The sequence below is a fragment of the Callithrix jacchus genome, chromosome 15 (assembly GCF_049354715.1).
Source record: "Callithrix jacchus isolate 240 chromosome 15, calJac240_pri, whole genome shotgun sequence".
Classification (NCBI taxonomy): Eukaryota; Metazoa; Chordata; class Mammalia; order Primates; family Cebidae; genus Callithrix; species Callithrix jacchus.
Genome location: NC_133516.1, coordinates 45,373,404 through 45,395,873, shown reverse-complemented (window position 1 = coordinate 45,395,873; position 22,470 = coordinate 45,373,404). Strand labels below are relative to the sequence as shown.

Sequence of the window (22,470 nt, the reverse complement as noted above, 5' to 3'; positions counted from 1 at the left end):
CAAAGTTATAAAGTAAACCAGAAGCATTGAGAAAATTTAAATATTACCATAGCTATTGTAAGTAGCTTTTTTATATCATATATTTCTTTTTTTCATTCTACTAGGTCTGTGTATTTTTCTCTAATTGGTTGGGTGTATTCCAACTACATGTGGCTTGAACAATATTATCTTGCCAGGAACTTGTATGCTCTCAAATATTTTTTTTTTAACTTCTGTCAGGCTTCAACCTTAAAGTTGAGATTTTTTTTTTTTTTTTTTTTGAGACTGAGTCTCCTGTTGCTTAGGCTGAGGTGCAGTGGCATGATCTCGACTCACTGCAACCTCCGCCTCCCGGGTTCAAGGGATTCTCATGCCTCAGTCTCCCTAGTAGCTGGAAGTGCAGGTGTGAGTCACCAGGCCTGACTAATTATTTACATTTTTAGTAGAGATGGGGTTTCACCATGTTGGCCAGGCTGGTCTTGAACTCCTGACTTCAGGTGATTCTCCTGCTTTGGCCTTCTAAAGTGCTGGGATTATAGGTGTGAGCCACTGTGCCCAGCCAAAATTTGGATTTCATATTTGCTTCTGGCTTAGAGTTTCAGCTGGACTGTCACCAAAGCAACAGCTGCTAATACCTACTAGGTTCTTATTAAAAACTCTTTAATTGCTCTTATTAGGAATGATGGATTCTGACAGTAAAACAACCCGAGGGCCAAGTGATCATCCTGCACCTGAGGTGAACTATCTCACCTTTTGATTCACCTAGTTGTGTAGGCAACAATTTTCAAGACGACTTCCGAGATGTTTTTCTTATTATTTTGACTGGCAAACAAAGATATGAACAGTAAAGCATAGATGAAAAATACTTACCACAGAAGTGTTTAAGCTTGACATAACAGGGCTGTGGACAGCCATGCATTTGTTGGATGGCTGTTTGCAAGCTGACATTAATAGCAATACTTCCTTGGGATCTGTTGCAACTTTGACGTCAGACAGTCCTTTTGCCCAAGCTGATGAACCCACCAACCACAGGAACGAGAAGACTACAGTGACAATGAAGTCCTACAGAAACAAATCAGAAGAGAAAGTGGTGAAAGAAAATGTGAGTTCTAGAAACAAGTTGATTTGTTTATGTAACTATTTGATTTGCCTTTTGGAAAATTTTAAGATCCCATAGCACTGAAACCAGAGAAAAGATTTTGAAAAACAAATAAAAGAAAGCTTTGTGATATTAGTCTTTCCACAAAATAAATAATAATATTTATTAAATGCTTAATCCCAGGAATAAAGTCCCTAAGGACTTTATTCTTTTTTCTATATGTTACCTTATATTTATGAGTTTCAGCTTCCTCCTCTTTAAAGTCCCTAAGGACTTTATAACCTGCACCTAATTGTTCCTACAACATCCCTGTAAGGAATGGTACATCATCCTATTTGCAGACGTTAAACTAACGTAGAGAACGGTTGGATAGCTTGTCTGAGACTTCACAGATAATTCATGATGGCATCAGGATTCAAATCCAGGCAACCCTACTACTGAGTCCAACCTCTTAATTACCAAGCTGTCATGATTCCAGACATTTGGAGATCTGTCTGCTAACTGTTGAAGACTCTTGGTTGACAATGTTCACTCATTCATTCATTCATTTATTCACTTAACAACCAATGTGTTATCTATTGTATACCTAGAACTGTGTTAAGTGGAAGACAATAAGAGCTATAATGTTTTTGAATGTCTGCTATGGGTGAGAGGTTTGGTATAAAATTATTCTTACAATAATCATGTTAGACAGTATTCTTATGCCCATTTTAAAGAGGAGGAAGCTGAAACTCATAAATATAAGGTAACATACAGAAAGTGGTAGAGCCAGAATTCAAATCTTTTTGACTCTGAAAATCATCTGCTGTTTATAGGGGAAAGAAGCTTTCATTCATATCAAACAAAATTTTTAGGATGTAAGGGGATGAGCATTTTAGAGACCATCTCCAAACTTCTGATTATGGGGGCTATGTCTCATATCCTCCCTCATGACTCAGATGAGGTGGCAGGTAGGAGTGACTGTCCATGTTCTAACAGTAGAAAAAAATTTCAGATTGACAATATATATATTTTTGACTACTGTAAACATGCTTCATGCTGCTTACCTAAAATAATAAAAACACTGACCAGAAAAGAAAAAAAGTAAATCTGATATGCCAGCAGAAACAGGCTGCTCTTTTGCTCTTAATAATAACCTCCTCAAGTAGAAAATTTGGCTGTATTTTTTTCCTACCCAAGGGCATAGTGCATCTGACTTGCTCTGTATCTTGCTCTCATCATGTGGCTGAATTACTTTTCATCATGATCCCATGATCTACACTGAGGGAACTCTTAAACTCTAAAGATGCTGTTGTGCTGGATAGTTGTTAGGGGTGATCTTTGTGGAGAATGTTCTGGAGGGTCTCACTTCAGAGTGGCTGAATCTTCGGCAACTCATTTGATCCAGTGGCTGTTGTGAATTACGCAACTCACCAGTTCACCTTTTTTCATGATACCTCTAGAAAATTAAGGGCCAATGTGTGACCCATTCATAGGGTTTTGATGGCATGGGTATTTTAACGTGATTCCTTATTTTGTTTTTTATTCCCTTTCTTCTTTTTACTTTTCATTTTCATTCAATTACATCTTGGATTTTAAATGTCCTTATGAGCCTTTCTGAGATGAGGTAGCGGTATAAACAATCAAACAAATACAATATCTACAGCTGTGTCAACAGTAATTAATAACATTTGGAATAAAAAAACTCAGGTGTTTGGGTCTGAATTTGAAATTAGAGGAATAGTTACAAATATATAAGCCAGATTGACTGTGTCAAATCATGGCTTTCTGTTCGTGTTCAATCTGGTACCTTAATTCATTCATGCTTTTATTCACATAGTAATTTTTGAGTAATGTGCCGAGTATTGAGGAAAGTCTTATGGAGGATAAAAAAATGCAAAATGTGGACTCTATTCTCTTGACATTACATATTTGTTAGAGCCCACAGTTACCCTATAACTTTACCTATAATACAATTGTGGTCATTATTTATATTCAGCATAATTAGAAATAGACTTGTTAAAAGGCCAGTAGATTGGGGAAACAGAAGAGAGTCATGTGAAGACCTTTCAACTAGCAATTGAAGAAAACTATGTTAGATTTATTTGTTCAAATAATAATATTCATACCTAACATTTATTGAATGCTTATTATGTGTCAAGTATTATTCCAAGTTTACATGTTTTGACTCACTTAATCCTGACAACTGCACCATGAAATAGATACTAATCCTGACTCCATTTCACAATTGAGGAAATGGAGATACAAAAGGATTAAATAAATTGCTTGAAGTCATGAATTAGTAAGTGGAGGAGCAAGGATTCTAAGCCTGGCCATCTGCCTTACAGAATACTGACCTTCCTATTTAAAATGAAGAAACTAAAAAGGTTTTTTTTTTTAAGTTGGTTTTGACTATAATCCCAACATTTTGGGAGGCCAAGGCAGGATGATTGCTTAAGCCCAGGAGTTCAAGACCAGCCTGGGCAACACAGTGAGACTCCATCACTACAAAACATTTGAAAACTAGCTGGATATGGTGCTGCATACCTATAGTCCTAGCAACCTGTGAGGCTGAGGTGGGAGGATCACCTGATCCCAGGAGTTTGAGGTTGCAGTGAGCTATGATTGCATCACTGCACTCCAGCCACTTCAGTGTGGATAACAGGATGAGATCTCATTTCCAAAAAAAAGAAAACGGATTTGAGGTCCTGCTTAATTTAAATATAAAAAATAGTAAGAAGTCATTTTTCCATAAACAAGCTTCTGATTGAAGTAAAGGATCTGTATCTTTGGAACAAAGATGACATTTTAAGAAGCTGGTTCAACCTTTTATCCCCTAGTACCATTTTGTAAGAAGGCATCAGTAATATAAGTTTCTCTTACCTGAGTTAAAAGCTCAGACTTTGTCATCAGACAGACCTGGGTTTTAGTCTGTACTTGGACACATACTACCTGTTACTTGTATGTCCGTAATTTGCTAGACTACTTGAGGCCTCAGTTTACCTCTCTGTAAGTTGGAATAATAACGGTAACCCTCTTGTAGGATGATAGGATAAAGTAAGTTAATATAAATCAAATGTTTAGCACAATGCCTGGTAAATAGTGAGTGACAAATAAATGCAAACTTTTATATCACCAATAAAAGCAACAATGACAGCAACAAGAGTAATATAAATCATATAAGTCTACAGAGCAGAAACCTACATGCTCCATAGCAGGAACCTGTGCTCACTCCAGCTGCACAGGCCCTCTGCTGCTCAAACTCACCAAGAACATGTGTAGCTTAAAGCTGCACCCTTGGCACCCCATCCCTTGAGATCCACATGGCTCCTTCTTTCTTTATTCAAATCAATACTCAAATTTCATTTTATCATGTTGTTTTCTTGCCCACCACATATAAATAGCATCCTATGTTAAATTCCCTATGTTCCTTTTCCAGTTTTATTTTTCTCAGTTTCACATTCACCAACTGGTACATTATATATTTACTTGCTTGTATCTTGTGGGCAGATCTTTGCCTATGATGCTCATTACTGTCTGCCCAGCACAAAGAATGGTGTCTGACACATAGTAGTTGCTTAATAAATATTTCTGAAATGAATGGCTGTAGGAGGAAATGTTTTTGATAGACCAAAGTAGAAACAGCAGTGTAGAGACCTGTGCATACAGGCCAGGGCCTTTGCACTTGCTGTTTCCTCTGTCCAGAACTCCTTTCCTATCCCTTAGAGCCATGTTGTCGAAGGGCACATTCCTGCCTTAGGGACTTCACACTTGCTATTTGCTTGTTGCAGAATTCCTTTCCTATCCCTTATAGCCATATGACCTGTTTTATCACCATAACTGGTCCTTATTAATGTCTCCCTCCCCAGTTAGACTTCCCTGAGTTCTGCATTTCAAATGTACACCTTTCTCTCTATCCCCTTATTCTTCTTTGCTCAGCACTTTTCACAATTTGAAAATGTTTGTTTGCCTACTTCTTTCAATAAGATGTTAGTTTCATGGTTGCAAGGATTTTGACTACCTAGCTCATTGCTGGTTCTTGGCAGAAGAGGTGCCATCAACATTTGTTGAGTGAGAAATGAATGAAGGAATATATAAAATGATCCCAATTTCATTAAAAATATATATTGATGTATTTAACATTACATAAGAACATATCAAGTAGCAATGGTAGAATTAGAGATAACTTTTTTGTTTTTTTTAAAATATATATATTTTATTGCATTTTAGGTTTTGGGGTACATGTAAAGAACATGCAAGATTGCTGCATAGGTACATACATAGCAATGTGGTTTGCTGCCTTCCTCCCATCACCTATATCTGGCATTTCTCTCCATGTTATCCCTCCCCAACTCCCCACCCCATGCTGTCCCTCCTCTAGTTCCCCCCACACAGACCCCAGTGTATGATGCTTCCCTTCCTGTGTTCGTGTGTTCTCATTGTTCAACACCCACCTATGAGTGAGAACATGTGGTGTTTGATTTTCTGTTCCTGTGTCAGTTTGCTGAAAATGATGGTTTCCAGGTTCATCCATGTCCCTACAAAGGACATGAACTCATAGTTTTTGAACTCATTGTTATAAGCCACGATCTCATGGCTGCATAGTATTCCATGGTGTATATGTGCCACATTTTCCCAGTCCAGTCTATCATCAATGGGCATTTGGATTGATTCCAGGTCTTTGCTATTGTAAACAGTGCTGCAATGAACATTTGTGTGCATGTGTCCTTATAATAGAACAATTTATAGTCCTTTGGATATATACCCAGTAATGGGATTGCTGGGTCAAATGGAATTTCTATTTCTGGGTCCTTAAGGAATCGCCACACTGTCTTCCACAATGGTTACTTTTCTTTTATATAAACTTGTGTATTTGCAAACTTATTTTATACTTAGGCCAAATAAAAACAATGTGACATGATGATTAATGCACTAGCCAATGGTTCTCCCAAACAAAACTTTACATGGCAAAATCTGCCCTTACAACAGCAACAAGATTTTAATTAGACCAAATAATAATGTAATTAAAATTGAAAATTTTACCATCCTCAGTAAATTTTTAAAAAATCATATCAACCACACTTATGAACCACAGAGCAATTAAAACAAAAATCAGTGCTATTAAAATAACTCGAAATAATATGATTACAAGGAAATTAAACAACCTGCTCCTGGATAACTTCTAGGTAAATAATGGAATCAAGGCAGACATCAATAAATTCTTCAAAACCAATTAGAACAGATACAACAAACCAGAATCTCTGGGACACAGCAAAAGTACTGCTAGGAGGGAAGGTTATAGCACTAAACACCCACATCAAAAAGTTACAAAGATCTCAAATTACGAACATAATATCACAACTAGAGGAACTAGAGAAATAAGAGCAAATCATCCCCGAAGCCAGCAGAAGACAAGAAATAGTCAAAATCAAAACTTATCTGAAGGAAATGGGATGTGAAAACCATACAAAAGATCAATGATTCTTAAATTTGGTTTTTTGACAGAATTAATAAGATAGACAGACTTGTAGCTAGGCTTGTAAAGAAAAAAATAGAAGATCCAAATAACATAATCAGAAATAACAAAGGGGACATTACCACTGACTCCACTGACTTCTCTGAGTGGATAAAGTACTCAGAAACTACTATGAAAACCTGTATACATACAAACTAGAAAACCTAGAAGAAACTGGTAAATTCCTGCAAACTTCACAAGGTCAAACCAGGAGGAAAATGAATCCCTGAACAGACTAATAATGGCTTCTGAAATTGAATCAGTAATAAAAGGCCTAGCAATCTGTAAAAGCCCAGGACCAGGTGGATTCACAGCCAAACTCTTCCAGATGTATAAAGAACTGGTACTATTTCTACCAAAATTATTCCAAAAAATTAAGGAAAGGGACTCTTCCCCAACTCATTCTACGAGGCCAGCATTATCCTGATAATAAAACCCGACAGAGACACAATTAAAAAAGAAAACACTGTTCATCAGGCCAATATCCTTGATGAACATAGGTGCAAAAATCCTCAACAAAATACTAGCAAACTGAATCCAGCAGCACATCAAAGAGCTGATTCACCAAGATCAAGTATGGGATGCAAGGTTGGCTCTACATATACAAATCAATAAATATGATTTACCAAATAAACAGAACTAAAAATAAAAACCACACTATCACCTCATTAGATGCAGAAAATACTTTCGTTTTTTTCTTTTTTTGAGACGGAGTTTCTTCACTCTTGTTACCCAGGCTGGAGTGCAATGGCGCGATCTTGGCTCACCGCAACCTCCGCCTCCTGGGTTCAGGCAATTCTCCTGCATCAGCATCCTGAGTAGCTGGGATTACAGGCACACGCCACCATGCCCAGCCAATTTTTTGTATTTTTAGCTGAGATGGGGTTTCACCATGTTGACCAGGATAGTCTCGATTTCTTGACCTCATGATCCACCCACCTCGGCCTCCCAAAGTGCTGGGATTACAGGCTTGAGCCACCGCGCCCGGTAGAAAATACTTTCAATAAAATTCAACATCCCTTCATGTTAAGAACCCTCAACAGAGTAGGCACTGAAGAAATACACTTCACAGTAAAAGAGCCATCTGTGATAACCACCCCCCGCCCCCGCCAACATCATACTGATTATACAAAATCCGGAAGTATTCCTCTTGAAGGCCAGGTGCGGTGGCTCACGCCTGTAATCCCAGCACTTTGGGACACTGAGGTGGGTGGATCACCTGAGGTCAGCAGTTCGAGACCAGCCTGACAAACATGGTGAAACCCCATCTCTACTAAAAATACAAAAATTAGCTGGGCGTGGTGGCTCATTTTCTGTAATCCCAGCTACTTGGAAGGCTGAGGCAGGAGAATAGCTTGAACCCGGGAGGTGGAGTTGCAGTGAACTGAGATCGTGCCACTGCACTCCAGCCTGGTGACAGAGCTAGACTCTGTCAAAAAAAAAAGAAAGGAAGTATTCCCCTTGAAAACCAGAAAAGAGAGGAATGCCCTCTCTAACTACTTCTATTCAACATAGTATGGGAAGTCCTAGCCAGAGCAATCAGGCAAGCGAAAGAAATGAAAAGCATCCAAATAGAAACAGAGGAAGTCAAACTATCCCTATTTGCAGATGATATGATACTTTACCCGGAATATCTCATAGTTTCTGCCCAGAGAAGCTCCTTGATCTGACACACAACTTCAGCAAAGTTTCAGGATACAAAATCAGTGTACAGTGTAGTAATATCAGTAGCATTTCTACACACCAATAACATCCAAGCTGAGAGCCAAATCAAGAACACAAGCTTATTCACAATAACCACAAAAGGAATAAAATACCTAGGAATACAGCAAATCAGGGAGGAGAAAAATATCTACAATGAGAATTATGAAACACTGCTGAAATAAATCAGAGATGACACAAACAAATAGAAAAAACATTCTATGCTCATGAAGAGGAAGAATCAATATTGCTAAAATAGCAATATTGCCCAAAGTAATTTATAGATTCAATGCTATTCCTATCAAACTACCAATGACATTCTTTACAGGATTAAAACAAAATTATTTTAGAACTAATATGGAAAAAATGAGCCCGAATAACAAAGGCAATTCTAACAAAAAAGAACAAAGCTGGAGGTATTACTTTATCCAAATTCAAACTATACTACAAGGCTACAATAACCGAAACAGCATGGTATTGTTATAAAAACAGATACATAGACCAATAAAATGGAATAGAGAGTCTAGAAATAAATTCGCACACCTACAACCATCTGATCTTTGACAAAATTGAGAAAAGTAAGAAATGAGGAAAGAACTCCCTATTCATTAAATGGTGCTGGGATAACTGGCTAGCCCTATGCAGATTAAAACTGGAACCTTTTCTTACACCATATAAAAAACAAATCAAGATGGATTAAAGACTTAAATGTAAAACCCAAAACTATAAAAACTCTAGACGATAACCTAAGAAATACCATTCTGGACATAAGACCTGGCAGAGATTTCATGATAAAAACACCAAAAGCAGTTGCATCAAAAACAAAAATTGTCAAATGGGAACTGGTTAAAGAGCTTTTGCACAGCAAAAGAAACTATCAACAGAGTAAACACACAGCTTACAAAATGGGAAAAAATATTTGCAGCCTATGCATCTGTCAAAGGTCTAATATTCAGCATCTATAAGGAACTTAAACAAATCAGCAAGCAAAAAACAAAGATCCCCCACTAAAAAGTGGGCAAAGGACATGAATAGGCATTTTCAAAAGAAGTTAGAAAAATGCAAATCAAAACCACAATGAGATATCATCTCACACTGGTCAGAATGGCTATTATTAAAAAGTCAAATAAATAAATAACAGATGCTGGCAAGGTTGCAGAGAAAAAGGAATGCTTATACACTTTTGGTGGGAGTGTAAACTAGTTCAACCATTGTGGAAAGCAGTGTGATGATTCCCCAAAGAGCTAAAAACAGAACTGCCATTCAACCCAGCAATCTCATTATTGGGTATATACCCAACAGAGTATAAATCATTCTCCTCTAAAGACATATGTATGTTTATGTTTACTGCCACATTTTTCACAATAGCAAAGACATGGAATCAACCTAAATGCCCATCAACAGTAGACTAAATAGAAAAAATGTGTTACATATACATGATAGAATACTATGCAGCCATAAAAAAGAATGAGAACATGTCCTTTGTAGCAACATGGAAAGAGCTAGAGGCCATAATCCTAAGCAAACTAACACAGGAACAGAAAACCAAGTACAGCATGTTCTGACTTATAAGTTGGTGCTAAACACTGAAGTACACATGGACACAAAGACGGGAACAACAGACACTAGGGTCTACTTGAGACTGGAGGATGGGAGGAAAGTGAGGATCAAAGAGCAACCTTTTGGGTTCTATTACCTGGATGACAAAATAATTGGTACACCAAAACCCTGTGACATGCAATTTACATATGTAACAAATCTGCATATGTACCCTAAACCTAAAATAAAAGTTAAAAAAAGAATTGAGAATTTTTACATCAAAGGGCTTCAGATAGTAGCCTCAAGCCAGGTTTTCTTTAACTAAGCAAAGGATGGTGATGGGGAGACTAGGTTAAAAATTCTAAAGAATATATAAGCCTGAACTTTTGTACTTTTTGGCTTTGGGCACTGTATTAGTCCATTCTCATGCTGCTGTGAAGAACTGCCAGAGAATGGGTAATTTATTAAGGAAAGAGGTTTAATTGACTCAGAGTTCCTCATTGCTGGAGGGGCCTCAGGAAACTTGCAGTCAAAGTGAAGGGGAAGCAAGGCATCTTCTTCACAAGGCAGCAGGAAGGAGAAGTGAAAGCAGGGGAAATGCCAGATGCTTATAAAACCATCAGATCTCCGGAGACTCACTCATACATGAGAACAGCATGGGGAAACTGTCTCCATGATCCAGTTAGCTCCATCTGGTCCCACTGTTGACACATGGGGATTATGGGAGTTAGGGGATTACAATTCACGATGAGATTTGGGGTGGGGATAAGGCCAAACCGTGTCAGGCATAAACCTGGGTTTGAGGATATCTTGCAGAAACTGAGATGTGGGAACAAATAACCGGATACCATTTCCCTCCATTCTCCAACCTCCTGCTGAGGCTCCCCACTGGCAAAACCCAGTTGGTATCCAGAAAGCAGGAAGCCCATTGGTGTGATCCATGCCTGTCCCCTCCTGGCCCAGATCATGATATAGAAGGGTAGAGAGGAGAGCAGAAGCTCTCCAGAACTGGTGGCTCTTTTAGGACCAGCAGCCGTAGCTGCTGCCCATATTTGCTGAGTGTTTCCCATATGCCAGCACTCTGCTAAGTGCTTACCAACATCATTCACCTTATGACGTAGATACTACATTAGCCCCATTTTACCTATGAGGAAACTAAAGCAAAGACAGCTTAACTATTTTCCTTATAATTAAAGTCAGGCTTGACTACCACAGCATATCACAAGCTTTTCGAAAATTTGGAAGAAAGATGATTTTTGGTATATTTTATGTGAATAATGACTTTAATTGATGTTCCCTAAATTTTAGTCAGTTGGTCCTACCTAATTTTGATCTTGTCCACATAGCTCCTGTGTTATTGCTTAATATTTCATTTAAAGCAAATTATGCTTTTTACATAGTTATCTTAGAAATTATAAGTGTACTACAAATGTTAAACCAATATAGCTTCTCACAGATAGAAGAAAACTGTAGGCATAAATACTATACAGTGAAAATAAAATATCTTAAATTCTAGCTAGAGATGGTTGTCCAAGGCTTTTGGAGCCTAGGATTTTTAAACTGGGAGATTAACAAGTGTCAGAGGAGTATTAATGAAATGCAGTCATCTGTCACTTAACCAGCAGGGATTATGTTCTTAAAAAAGATGATTTCATCGTTGTGTGAACATCACAGTATGCACTTACCCAAACCTAGATGGTCTAGCCTACCACACGCTTAGGCCATGTGGTATAGACTATGCTTACAGGCTCCAAACCTGTACAGCCTATGAATGTTCTGAATATTGCAGGCAGTTGTAACATGATGATAAGTATTTGTGTTTCGAAACACATCTACACATAGAAAAGGTACAGTACAAATATAGTATAAAGCATAAAAAATGGTACACTTGGATAAGGCACTTACCATGAACAGAGCTTGCAGCACTGGAAGTTAAATATAAAGGCATAGGATAGACAGTACTGTGCACTACTGCAGACTTTACAAATGCGATATGATTAATCTACGCTAAATTCATTTTTAAAATAAAGTAATTATGCCACCACAACATTACAATGGCTATAATGTCACCAGGGGATAGGACGTTTTCAGCTTTATTATAATCTAATGGGACTGCTTTCACATATTGTCAGTGATTCATTGTTGACCAAAACATCCTTATGGGGTACATGACTGTATTAGCATGACCTAGGCAGAAGGCTTGCAGTTTAGTTGAATGTGGGATAGCTTTCTCATTCATGTTATTATTTAATGCCACGTAATAGTCTGCCTAAGACTGTCTTCAGTAGTATCAGGAGAAGCAAATGGCTCCCATTTGAGAAGTCAATGCCTCCGGATGCTTCAAACAAGAATCCAGTTGTTTACAAATATGATCCCTGTCTAATAGAGATAGTATGGATATGGAAGATATATTTTTAACATTTACTGCTAGGTTATCATACGTACATTAAGCCAGTCCAAGGAGTCACCCTCATCCACACTATAATGGATCACTTTGCTAATTCAGATTCCAAGAATTTTAGAATGACACTATGGATCAGGAAACACAGAAAGCAAATAGCAAGATAGCAGCTCAGCTGGGGGCAGAGCTTTGGACTTGCCTTGGAAGAGAGAAGAGCTAAAAAATGGCTGAATAGAACAAGGTTTTGTTCTATCCACTTATGAGATAGTTTGTTTCATTTGAATTATTAATAACAACATCTGACTTCCAGAGAGCACCTACAGTTTTCAGCAAAGATCATATGACCTTCGCAACAGCTGTGTGAGGGAGAAGATAATTATATCCATTTTATGGATGAGAAAACTAGAGGCAGTGATGTGTCCAAGTTGTCACAAGCAACTGAGATGTGAATTCAGGACATTGGGTTCCCTGTTTACTTAGTGTTTTTTCATTATGCCCAGGTTTTCTGAAATTTGGGTTGCCTATCCTGGTGGGAACAAGCAATAAACAATATTGGTGAGAAAAATGTTCTCCTTCCAAATTTCCTTTCAATCTGAGTAGTAAAGTCTCAGTTGGGTGCTATATCATTTTCAATGCTTAGTTAACAAGTGCTAATCTTTTCATTTTTTTCATTGAAGAAAACTGGCTCTAGACTCAGAGCCTTCAAGTAAGCAATGGTATATCTATGTAGCTAGAATACAGCACTTATTTTCTATTGACTCATTTATATGTTTGTCTTCTAAGTATGTCAAATATTGCTGAATTTCTATGTTCAGTAGTGGTACAGGGTTTTATTCAAAAATACATTTATTTAAACTTTAAAAATGACTTAATTTAAATAATAATTATTGTGGCCCAGGTGGTAAGAGCAGGGAATGAGGACGCCGGAAATTTGGAAAGGAATGTATAAGGCCCTAACCCAGTGCTATCTAATAGAATTCTAATGCAAGCCACAAATATGAACAGTGTATGTAATTTTAAGTTTTAAAGTAGTCACATTTAAAAAAGCAAAAAGAAATTGATGCAATGAATTACATTAATATATTACAACAAACCCCAATACATAAAAAATATTATCATTTCATATAGTCTATCTAAAATTATTAGTATGTTATTTTACTTTTTTGTACTGAGTCTTTGATATGTGAGGTGTATTTTACACTTACAGTACATCTTAGTTCTTAATAGCCACATTTCAATGTTCAATAGCCACATGTTACTAGGGCTATCCTATTGAATAGCATAGTTGTAATCTGCAATTAACAAATAAAAGCACATTTATATCCATGGTCAAGGGACAGTGATGCCCTTTTCCTGTTTGGGTTCATTGATGCCACACTTTCTTTTCGTACTTTGGTCTGAGATGGTCCTGGTAGCCATCCTACAGCTTAGCTTTGACAAGGCCAGCATGCTTCCTACATTCCTCTTGGCCTGGAGAGTCCCATAGTTGGGTTTATATGATCACCCAATTTATTGCCTCAGGGGTCTGGTCTGAAGGCAAATCAGTGTGACCAAAGGGAGGCTTGGGCCCTCTGTGTTGGCATCCCAAAGAAGGAGGTGGGTGGCCCATAGGGGCAATTCTGCCAAGTGTGAGCTGCATTTTGTGCTAGGTGTGGGGGAAAGGCTGGGTTGAACACTCTGTTGACATGACATGTCAGGATGGTGGCTGACAGATGGCAAAATGAGGAGGATGATAGAGGGGAGGAGCAGAACAGGGAAGGTAAAAAGGGAGAATGGGAGACAGGAGGAGGATAGGGAAGAGAAAGTGGAGGGGGAAGAGGGGGAAGACTTAGGAGAAGGAGAATGAATGGGAAGGAGGGGGAAGGAAGGGAAAGAAAGGGAAGGAATTGGGGATGCGGAAAGTGAGGAAAGGGGAACACGAGGAAGGGAGAAGGAAGAGAAAAAAGGACGAGGAGGTGGCAGTGTCTGAGAGTAGGAAGAGAGGGAGACAAAGAGGAGAAAGAAAAGAGAGGAATAGAAGTTTCAGAGGTCCCATGACCATCAAGCACTTATCACACACTAGGTACGGTGCTAAATGCTTTATATACACCATTTCTTTTACAACAACTCTATGAAGTAGATATTTACTACATTTTGTATTTTATGAGTAAGAAAACAAACCCAGTTTCTGAAGGTAAATGAGTTTAGGCCAGATTTGGAGTTTTTGGTCCCCGGAGACCAGTCCCTCCTCTTCCTGAAATTGAGTATGCTTTGACAAATCCCACTAGACTTTGTAATCTTTAATGACAAATCCACTGGCGAAGTGGCTTAAACCTGCTGGGTAAGCTCTAGACCCCACTGAAAGCCAGCCCTTCTCAGGCCTGGTGTTTGAAATAAGCAAAGGGAATTCTCCTGGAGTAAGAGTGGTCAAGCTACTAAGTTTGCTAATCTTTACTAAAGAGGAGAAACGTGAAGTCAGAAAGTCTTTCATCATATGCAAGTGGTCAGCTCCAAGGAGCTTGGCTTGTGAGTTAGGATTCTTACATTTTGGATGAGAACTTCCCACCATGTTTGTCTCTTTGAATGATATTTCCGTCTAATAAGCCAAGGACTCTGGGTAGCAGCCCTTTCATTTGCAAAACAGTTACTTGGAAAGGAGCATCTGAATTGCCTCTGCCTCACACCCTACCTCAGTTTTTCTTTGCGACATCCAAGAGCTGGAGGCTCCACATTTATCCCTTAGTGGGGAGGGGGTCTCTGTGCCTCCTCCAAGCATGGTTTTCTCTGAGCTCAGGCAGAGTTCTCAGGAGGAAGAGACCCACAGAAGTGGTAAGGGGCAGAAGACCAGGCTGACTGTATTTTCGATATTGTTGTAGCTAGAATAAATTTCAATTAATATTATTGCTATTATATCTTTAGGAGATGATCATGATGATGAAGATGATAGTGATAATGGTGGTGGTGGTAATGGCGATGATGAGAGCTGCCAACACTTAGAGAACACTTATTGGAGCTTACTTATTGCTTCTTTAATTTCCCAGTAACCTTTTTGGAGTAGGTACTATTGTAATCCCATTTTATAGTTGGAATAAGTTACTTAAACCCAACTTGAAAGATGCACAGCCAGGATTTCAACCCAGAGAGTTTGGCTCCACAATCTGTGTTCTTAATATTATAAAAACACATGATTGCTTTTAAAAGGCCATGATCTTATAGGCTCATAACAAAAATTAAGCGGTAATATACATATGGCTATCACTTATCTGTTACTATGTATCAGACACTGTGCATTCCATACATTACTCATTTAATTCTTATAACGAGACTTTCAGGTGACTGTTGACTTCACAGGTGAGAAAGTCGAAGTTCAGAAAGATTAAGTGATTTGCTAGACATCTCAGAATTACTAAGCTGCTAAACTTTGGTTGCAACATAGGTTTGCTAAGCTCCAAAGTCCCTCACTGGAAGGTGACCCTCATTATATTGAGTGGAAGTCTACCATATGTAAGGGTGATGCTTTACCTATTCCACCTCATTTTAGCTTCACTGCAACCCCGTGAAGTAACTGTTAGGTTTTCTATTTTACAAACGAATAAGGAGAGGCTCAGAGAAGTTAAGTAAGTAGAGAGGTTGGGAACCAAACTCAGGTCTGATTTTTTCATTTGTCCGTTGTTGTATCTGTCTCATTTCCCAGTCATCTGTTCACACTTTATTATCTTCCCTGCTATGGGCTGGATACTGTTCTAAAATTGGAAAAGGGTGGGGGAGACCAGCCAAGGGAGATCTGTTCGCCTCCCTCCAATGGCCTATATCTTTCCAATCTACACTGCCAGAGTTGTTTCATGTAAGAACTATAAGATACACTATCGTCACACTGCCAATTAATCAGGATTTTGCAAAAAGAGAGATGTAGTAGATGCTGATGTTCCTCTGTTACAAGGTCTGGGTAATAATCAATCATCTTGTTTTATGCATGAAGGATCTGGCTGATGCTTAAGAATCAATATAGGGTTTCATTGCTTTTTCCCTGAAGTTAAGTTTCATTATGATTGACATACTGCACTTTTTCTTTTCTAGACTGTTCCCAGAGAACTTTATCAGTTAATCTATGGTTGCTCAGCTGTGGAACAGATACTTTTTATTTCTTGTTTTTAACTTCTCTTGTGAAAAGATTTTAAGATACTTTTCATCTCTCTCTTTATTTCAGTTACAAGCAATTGATTTTGTAATCTTGGTGCAAGAGGGAGGTATTCCTGGTTTTTTGATGAACTCAGAATAGACACAAAGTCTTCACTAGCTTTCTGCAGTACTGTTGTAAATCATATGTTAAAAACACTCCTCAAAACCTGATTTAATTTTCAATTGATCCTGCCCAGTCTTTTATATTACAAATAGCATAAACTTTCAAAGCAAGTTAACAGTAACATTAGCAAATTAATAGGTGTTCAAAATAAATTAATAGTATTTAGTAGTAGCATTAATGTTAATAGCTCTATCGATTCTATGTTTACTATGGGTCAGGTGCTAAGCCCTTTACATTCATTATTATGTTTGACCTTCATTGAGAATATTTTAGGTTGATCTTATTATATAATAGGTTTTTAGAATAGGAATTTTCACATAGTAGGTAAGTCTATAGTCTTTGCAGTCCTGGGATCAAATCTCAGTTCTTTCTAACTAGCCCTAGGACCGAATGAAGCCTCAGGTTTCCAACTGTAAAAAGGGGCAATAATGAGATATATTTCATATGTCTTTGCCAAGGTTAAAAGAAGTAATGCAATAAAATGCTTAGCTCCTGAAAGTTCATTCTATTAATTAGTCTTGATGTAGGAAATTCAACTATATGTTGTAGCTAAAAATACAATATAGAAAAGTATATAGACATTATCCAGTGGGTTTTGATGGCCAAATATATTAGGTGGGTTCACATTTATTCAGCAGATCTTATTGAGAATCTATTAGGTGCCAGGTGTTGGAAATATGGTAGTTAACAAATAGACATGGTCCTAGTACTCATTCTGGTAGAGGATGGAGCTGTTAATCAATCATGAAGGAATGTGTAATTGCAAATAGTGATAATAGCTTTGTAGGAAAAGGATTTAGTGTTTTGAAAATTTAAAAAACAGTGCGTGGGGAGTACTGACCAGTCTAGGGAAACAGAAAGTGACACAGATTTGTTTGCATCCAGAATCTTTTTGGGTTTCATCCTTGGATGGTTCTCAAAGCAGACTCAGGACTCATGTTGATTAATAAATAGACCACAAAATGGCTTATTTGGAAGGCCAATATTGGCCTCTAGAGGGAGTGTTGGACTCCTCTTTACTACCTGCTCGTTCCTTTCCTAAGAAAAATGCATGTTGGTACTGGGTTGGCCAGGACCAAAGACTTCTTGGGCTATTTGTTGGAGAGGTCGGTATTAGTATGAGGAAAAGTCTGCTTGTTTCTTGGGAATTTTGGTGGCTCATGTGGCTGCTTGTCCACCTGCAACCTATCCCTCTTAGAAAGACAAGTGACAAACAAGATGAGTCCAAGGGGTAAAGCGGCTTGGGGTGGATCTATTCACACATTTAAATGTTGGCAGAAGAGTACTCCTGCCTTTCTGGAACCTGGTATCCTAGCAGTTTGCTAGGAAAGCTTAGGAAAGCAGTGAGGGTTGTTGAGTGTTTCTAAATGAATTACTATCTTATATAGAAAATAGCATCCTTTCCAAAAAATTGGTTATTGGTTTTGTCACATCCATCAGTAAGTGTGGAAATAAATAACAAGCCCAAGATCCCAGACCAGAAGTGAGGCAACTGTTAAAACCAGGTTGAATGTCTTAAGACTAACTGGGAAAAGAATCAATTTGTAGAGTTAGTCAAAGGTAATATGGAAATTTGGGGATGCTTATTGAACACCATATCAATCTTATGTTTATGCATTTTTAAAGCACCTCCAAAATATTTTGGGGGCTGCCACTGAATCAGATGAAAATGCTAAGATTTAGTTAATTAACAACTAGCCTTGTCTACTTGATGCAAAACATCTGGGCATTATACACATGGCTGGAAAACACCAGATGTCAGGCAGCATATAGATGAAACATCTGAAGGAAGTGTAGCTTACAGAAGTCACAGTGGAAGGCTGGAGTCAGAAGCAGCCAGACTTGACCTTCATCTCTCACAGGTTTTCTCAACAAGTCAACAAAACTACCCCCTCACAATTTGTTCTTTTGTATATATACAAAGAATCTGTGAAGGTATATTCCAAGATACGTGTTTATTGAAAGTCATATATGTATATATGTGATATCACACAAATAGACACAAACTTATTTAAAAAAGTATAACACAACAATTTTTTTTCTCCATACAATGGCAGTTAATAGAGAGGCATGGATAATTAAAATATTATGCAAATCAAAGTAATTTTTAAATTTTTCTTTTTACAGTCCAGAGTTCCCCCCCCCCCCCCCCACCTATTATGCCATGAATTCATAGGGAATAGGTTCCAGGAGCTCAGGCTCCTTCCATTGGTTCTCACAAAGTGCACTTCTCTGGGTGGAGCAGGCTGGTGCTTCAGTTGAACCCAGGTACCTTTCTCTTTGTTTTCTTTCTTTTTTTGATCATTTTCCTTCACGTGTTTCAGGAAGCTGTCTCAGCTCTTAGAGTGCTTAAGGTGCTCAATATGCACATTAATTCTTTTGGCAAGAATCTTGCCCTTAACTTGTTTGTTTACAACGCCAACAGCATGCTGGGTAACACTGTAGACTCTTCCAGTTTTGCCATGATAATATCTGTGGGGCATTCCTTTTTGAACAGTTCCCATTCATTCTCTTGATGTCTACAATATTACCTTTCTTATAGATTCACTTTTACATGGCCAAAGGAACAACTCCATGGTTTCTAAAAGGCCTAGAGAACATGTATCGAGTGCCTCTCCTCTTTCCCTTTGTGTTCGTCATTTTGGTGAATTACTGGAAGACGGCAGTTCCGACCAAAAGGAAGGCATTTTTAAATTTTTCTAAGTATGTTTTACTTACCCCACCAGTAACCTGTATTTGAAAATGGATATGTTCTATGGGAAATTTTTTTTAAGCAGCTACACTGAGAAATTTTGAGAAAATGACTATCTATGGTTGCAGTTGCCTCTTTTTTTTAGCCCCAGCTACTCAGGAAGCTGCTAGGGGAGGATCCTTTGAGGCCCAGAGATCAAGGCCATAGTGCACTATGATCACACCTGTAAATACTTACTGCTCCAAGGTAATCTGACAATTATAAGAATACCTCAATTACCTCAAGGATACCCCATCTCCAAATGAAAAAATAAAATAATAATCAATCAATTAATAAATTGCTGGCCAGCCTTTCAGGTGCCACCTTCTGAATCAAATCAGATCCTCTCTAAACTTTGCTTTACTTTCCTTGCAAAGACCTTTCCCAAAACCAGAAAAAAACCGTACATCTTTCTCCTCCAGAATTACATAATATTAGAATGGGAAGAAACCACTGATACAAATTCAGACTGTCAAATACTCCTTTGAAAACATAATCCTATTATTAAGTTACTTTTCTACACTACTGGTAATCTCCCAGATAGGACATGGAAGAGTTTGTATCTGTGGCTGGAAATAATGCAATGAAGAAGCCAAACTGATCATGGATTTTAAAGTTCTCTGGTCTTCAGTGTTCAAATCTATAACATGGGTCAGGAGTACTTCCATTACAGGGTTATTGTGAGGGTTAAAGTTAAGTATGAACGTTAAGCATGGAGACTGGCATATTTTAATTGTTGCATTAATGGTTGTGATGATCATGGTGAAGACAGTGCAATTGTCAAGTGACATGACCTTATTTGGTCATGGCCAATGACATTTGACCATGAGTTCAACTGAAACAACTTAATTATTATTTTTTTTCAAACTGGATTCTGACGTTAATTTGGAAATAGGATCACTCTCATGAGGTTAAATAATTATGGCCCAAACTTTCCCAACCTAGTCTAAAGTGTTTAAGCTACTGGTTCTTTGTAGATAGAGCTTCAAATCTATTTGGCAATAACCAGGCATCTAAGCGTATATGTGGAGTGTGTGAATATTTTATTTGGTTGCAATACATGATTGGGAAAGAACTTGTGCAGCTGTGTAAAGACATGCAGGGCCATTTGAAGTTTTGTGTAGGAGAATGAGCCATTGATACAGTCAATGAATGACTTGATCACATTGCTACCTTGCAAAAAGCACTGTTAGGTCCTTGGGCATAGGACTATCTTAATTGCCTGTGTCCTTAGTACCTACTGCCTAGCCAGGTATCTGCTGTTAGTAGTTTTTTAATTTTTTTTTTGAGACAGAGTCTTGGCTCTGTTGCCAGGCTGGAGTGCAGTGGCGTGATCTCAGCTCACTGCAACCTCCACCTACTGGGTTCAAGCGATTCTCCTGACTCAGCCTCCCGAGTAGCTGGGACGATGGGCACATGCCACCACACTCAGCTAATTTTTTGTATTTTTAGTAGAGATAGGGTTTCACCATGTTGGCCAGGATGGTTTCCATCTCTTGACCTCATGATCCACCCACCTCAGCCTCCCAAAGTGCTGGGATTACAGGCATGAGTCACCATACCCAGACTGTAACTTCCTGTATATATACATTGAATCTACAAGAAGAAAGAAAGACATTTTACATTTGGTAGAGATGCTTAAAGGAAAAATCACTGGGCCTCAAAATTGGCATGTTTCTTAAATTCCCTCAAGGATACAAGAAACTCATAATAAAGATAATTCAGTGTCTGGGGATAGGGATGGAAAAATATTTTTAAAAATTTGTTTTTATTATTTTTTTCTTTGTGTATGGGTTTTTCCTTGTATGCCCTTTGAAGTGACTGAATTTGAAAATTATGGCATGAGTTTAGAATAGGCATATTTTTACTGCATTTGACCTTTGGCAATTATGAAAATCTTTCTGTTTAGGGGAAGGATTATGAATATATTTCACATTCCCTCCCACCAATTTTTTTTTTTTTTTGTAAATGAGCAAGCGGCATTTACACAGTTAGGTTCATGAAAAGAGCTGCTATTTTTCAAGCATTCCTTATGCCTTTCTAGAATTGAAGACCCATTATTCTGTCATATATCAACCCATCTGTCAGCCTGCAACAGATGGTTAAAATGAAGAACTTCTAAAATACCAAGGAGGAAATTATCCTGCGCTTTACCATCTACAGCTTAAATTCAGTCTGACTTCAAAACATTCCTTTGCCACTTCCCCACTTAACATGTGAAGTGGAAAGTGAGAAAAAAATATTGCATTTGAATTACAAATTAGAAGCCATTCCTTAAGAAGATGACTAGTGGATTCATGGACATTTTTATTCTGACAGATGGAAGGAGAAGACAGACCTGGGTTCGAGTCTCAGTTATGTTACTTCTTCGGCACATAGCCTTTGGCAATATATTTGACGTCATAGGCTTTTATTTCCTCAGTTGAAATAATAACAAATTTACACCTTGTCTTAGAGGGTTATTGCAAGAATTAAAAAGTAACATAATCTTCTGGGATGATATCTTGTACAACTAAGCATCTGATAAGTGACAGATATTATTATTTTCACCATCAGTTCTCCCCTTTTGTTCTTGTCCGCTATTTCCTAAAAATTATTCTAGATAAAAGACTCTGTGTCTAGCATAAAAGATTTGAACAGGTGCTTAAAGAAAAAGTGGGAAGTTGTGGATAAAGTTGACATGCGTGTGTCTGTTTCTCTGCAATGTGTAGTGTTATACAGTGCAATCCACCAAAATGTTGTGGTGGTGTCTGGTGTGTGTGTGTTGGGGGTGGGGGATATACAGAAGGAAACATGTGACTGAAATGCCACTGCAATCTAGGGGCATGCATGCTTTTCATAAACCTGAGAGTACCAGGAACTTCTGTCCAATCCCTCCCAAAGAAAATCATCATATATTTTCTTGGTTTTCATTTCAGTCTGGATGAAAAAATATTTGTGATTTTTACTCTGTCTAGGCATAAATAGTAATTGAATCAAGCTTATGTTGCATGCTTTATTTAGATGATTTGACTTATTTTTGCCAGTTCTATCATATTTCCAATATATAACTGTTAGAATTTCACATTCACACTTTTTTGCAGTGGGGATTTTTGAAAATATAGGCTTCCTGCCCCCAGAATTATTCTTTTGTAAACCTTGCTGTGTGTGATGGAAGATAGATAATGGCAGGTCTGAACATTTTAAGAAGCAAGATGTGTCCTAGAGAAGGGCTTTTCAACTTTATGTGCCACAGAGCTTCCTG

General features: G+C 38.0%; 1 protein-coding gene across 2 annotated transcripts in view; it reads right to left on the bottom strand.

Moving 5' to 3' along the window:
* SYNPR (synaptoporin) overlaps positions 1-22,470 on the bottom strand; it is a 361,132-nt gene that overhangs the window by 6,969 nt on the left and 331,693 nt on the right. For both annotated transcript variants that reach the window (XM_008981963.3, XM_002758518.6), the window contains one exon: positions 850-1,041. In XM_008981963.3, the coding sequence (XP_008980211.1) occupies positions 850-1,041 (192 nt within the window). The remainder of the gene's footprint in view (positions 1-849; positions 1,042-22,470) is intronic.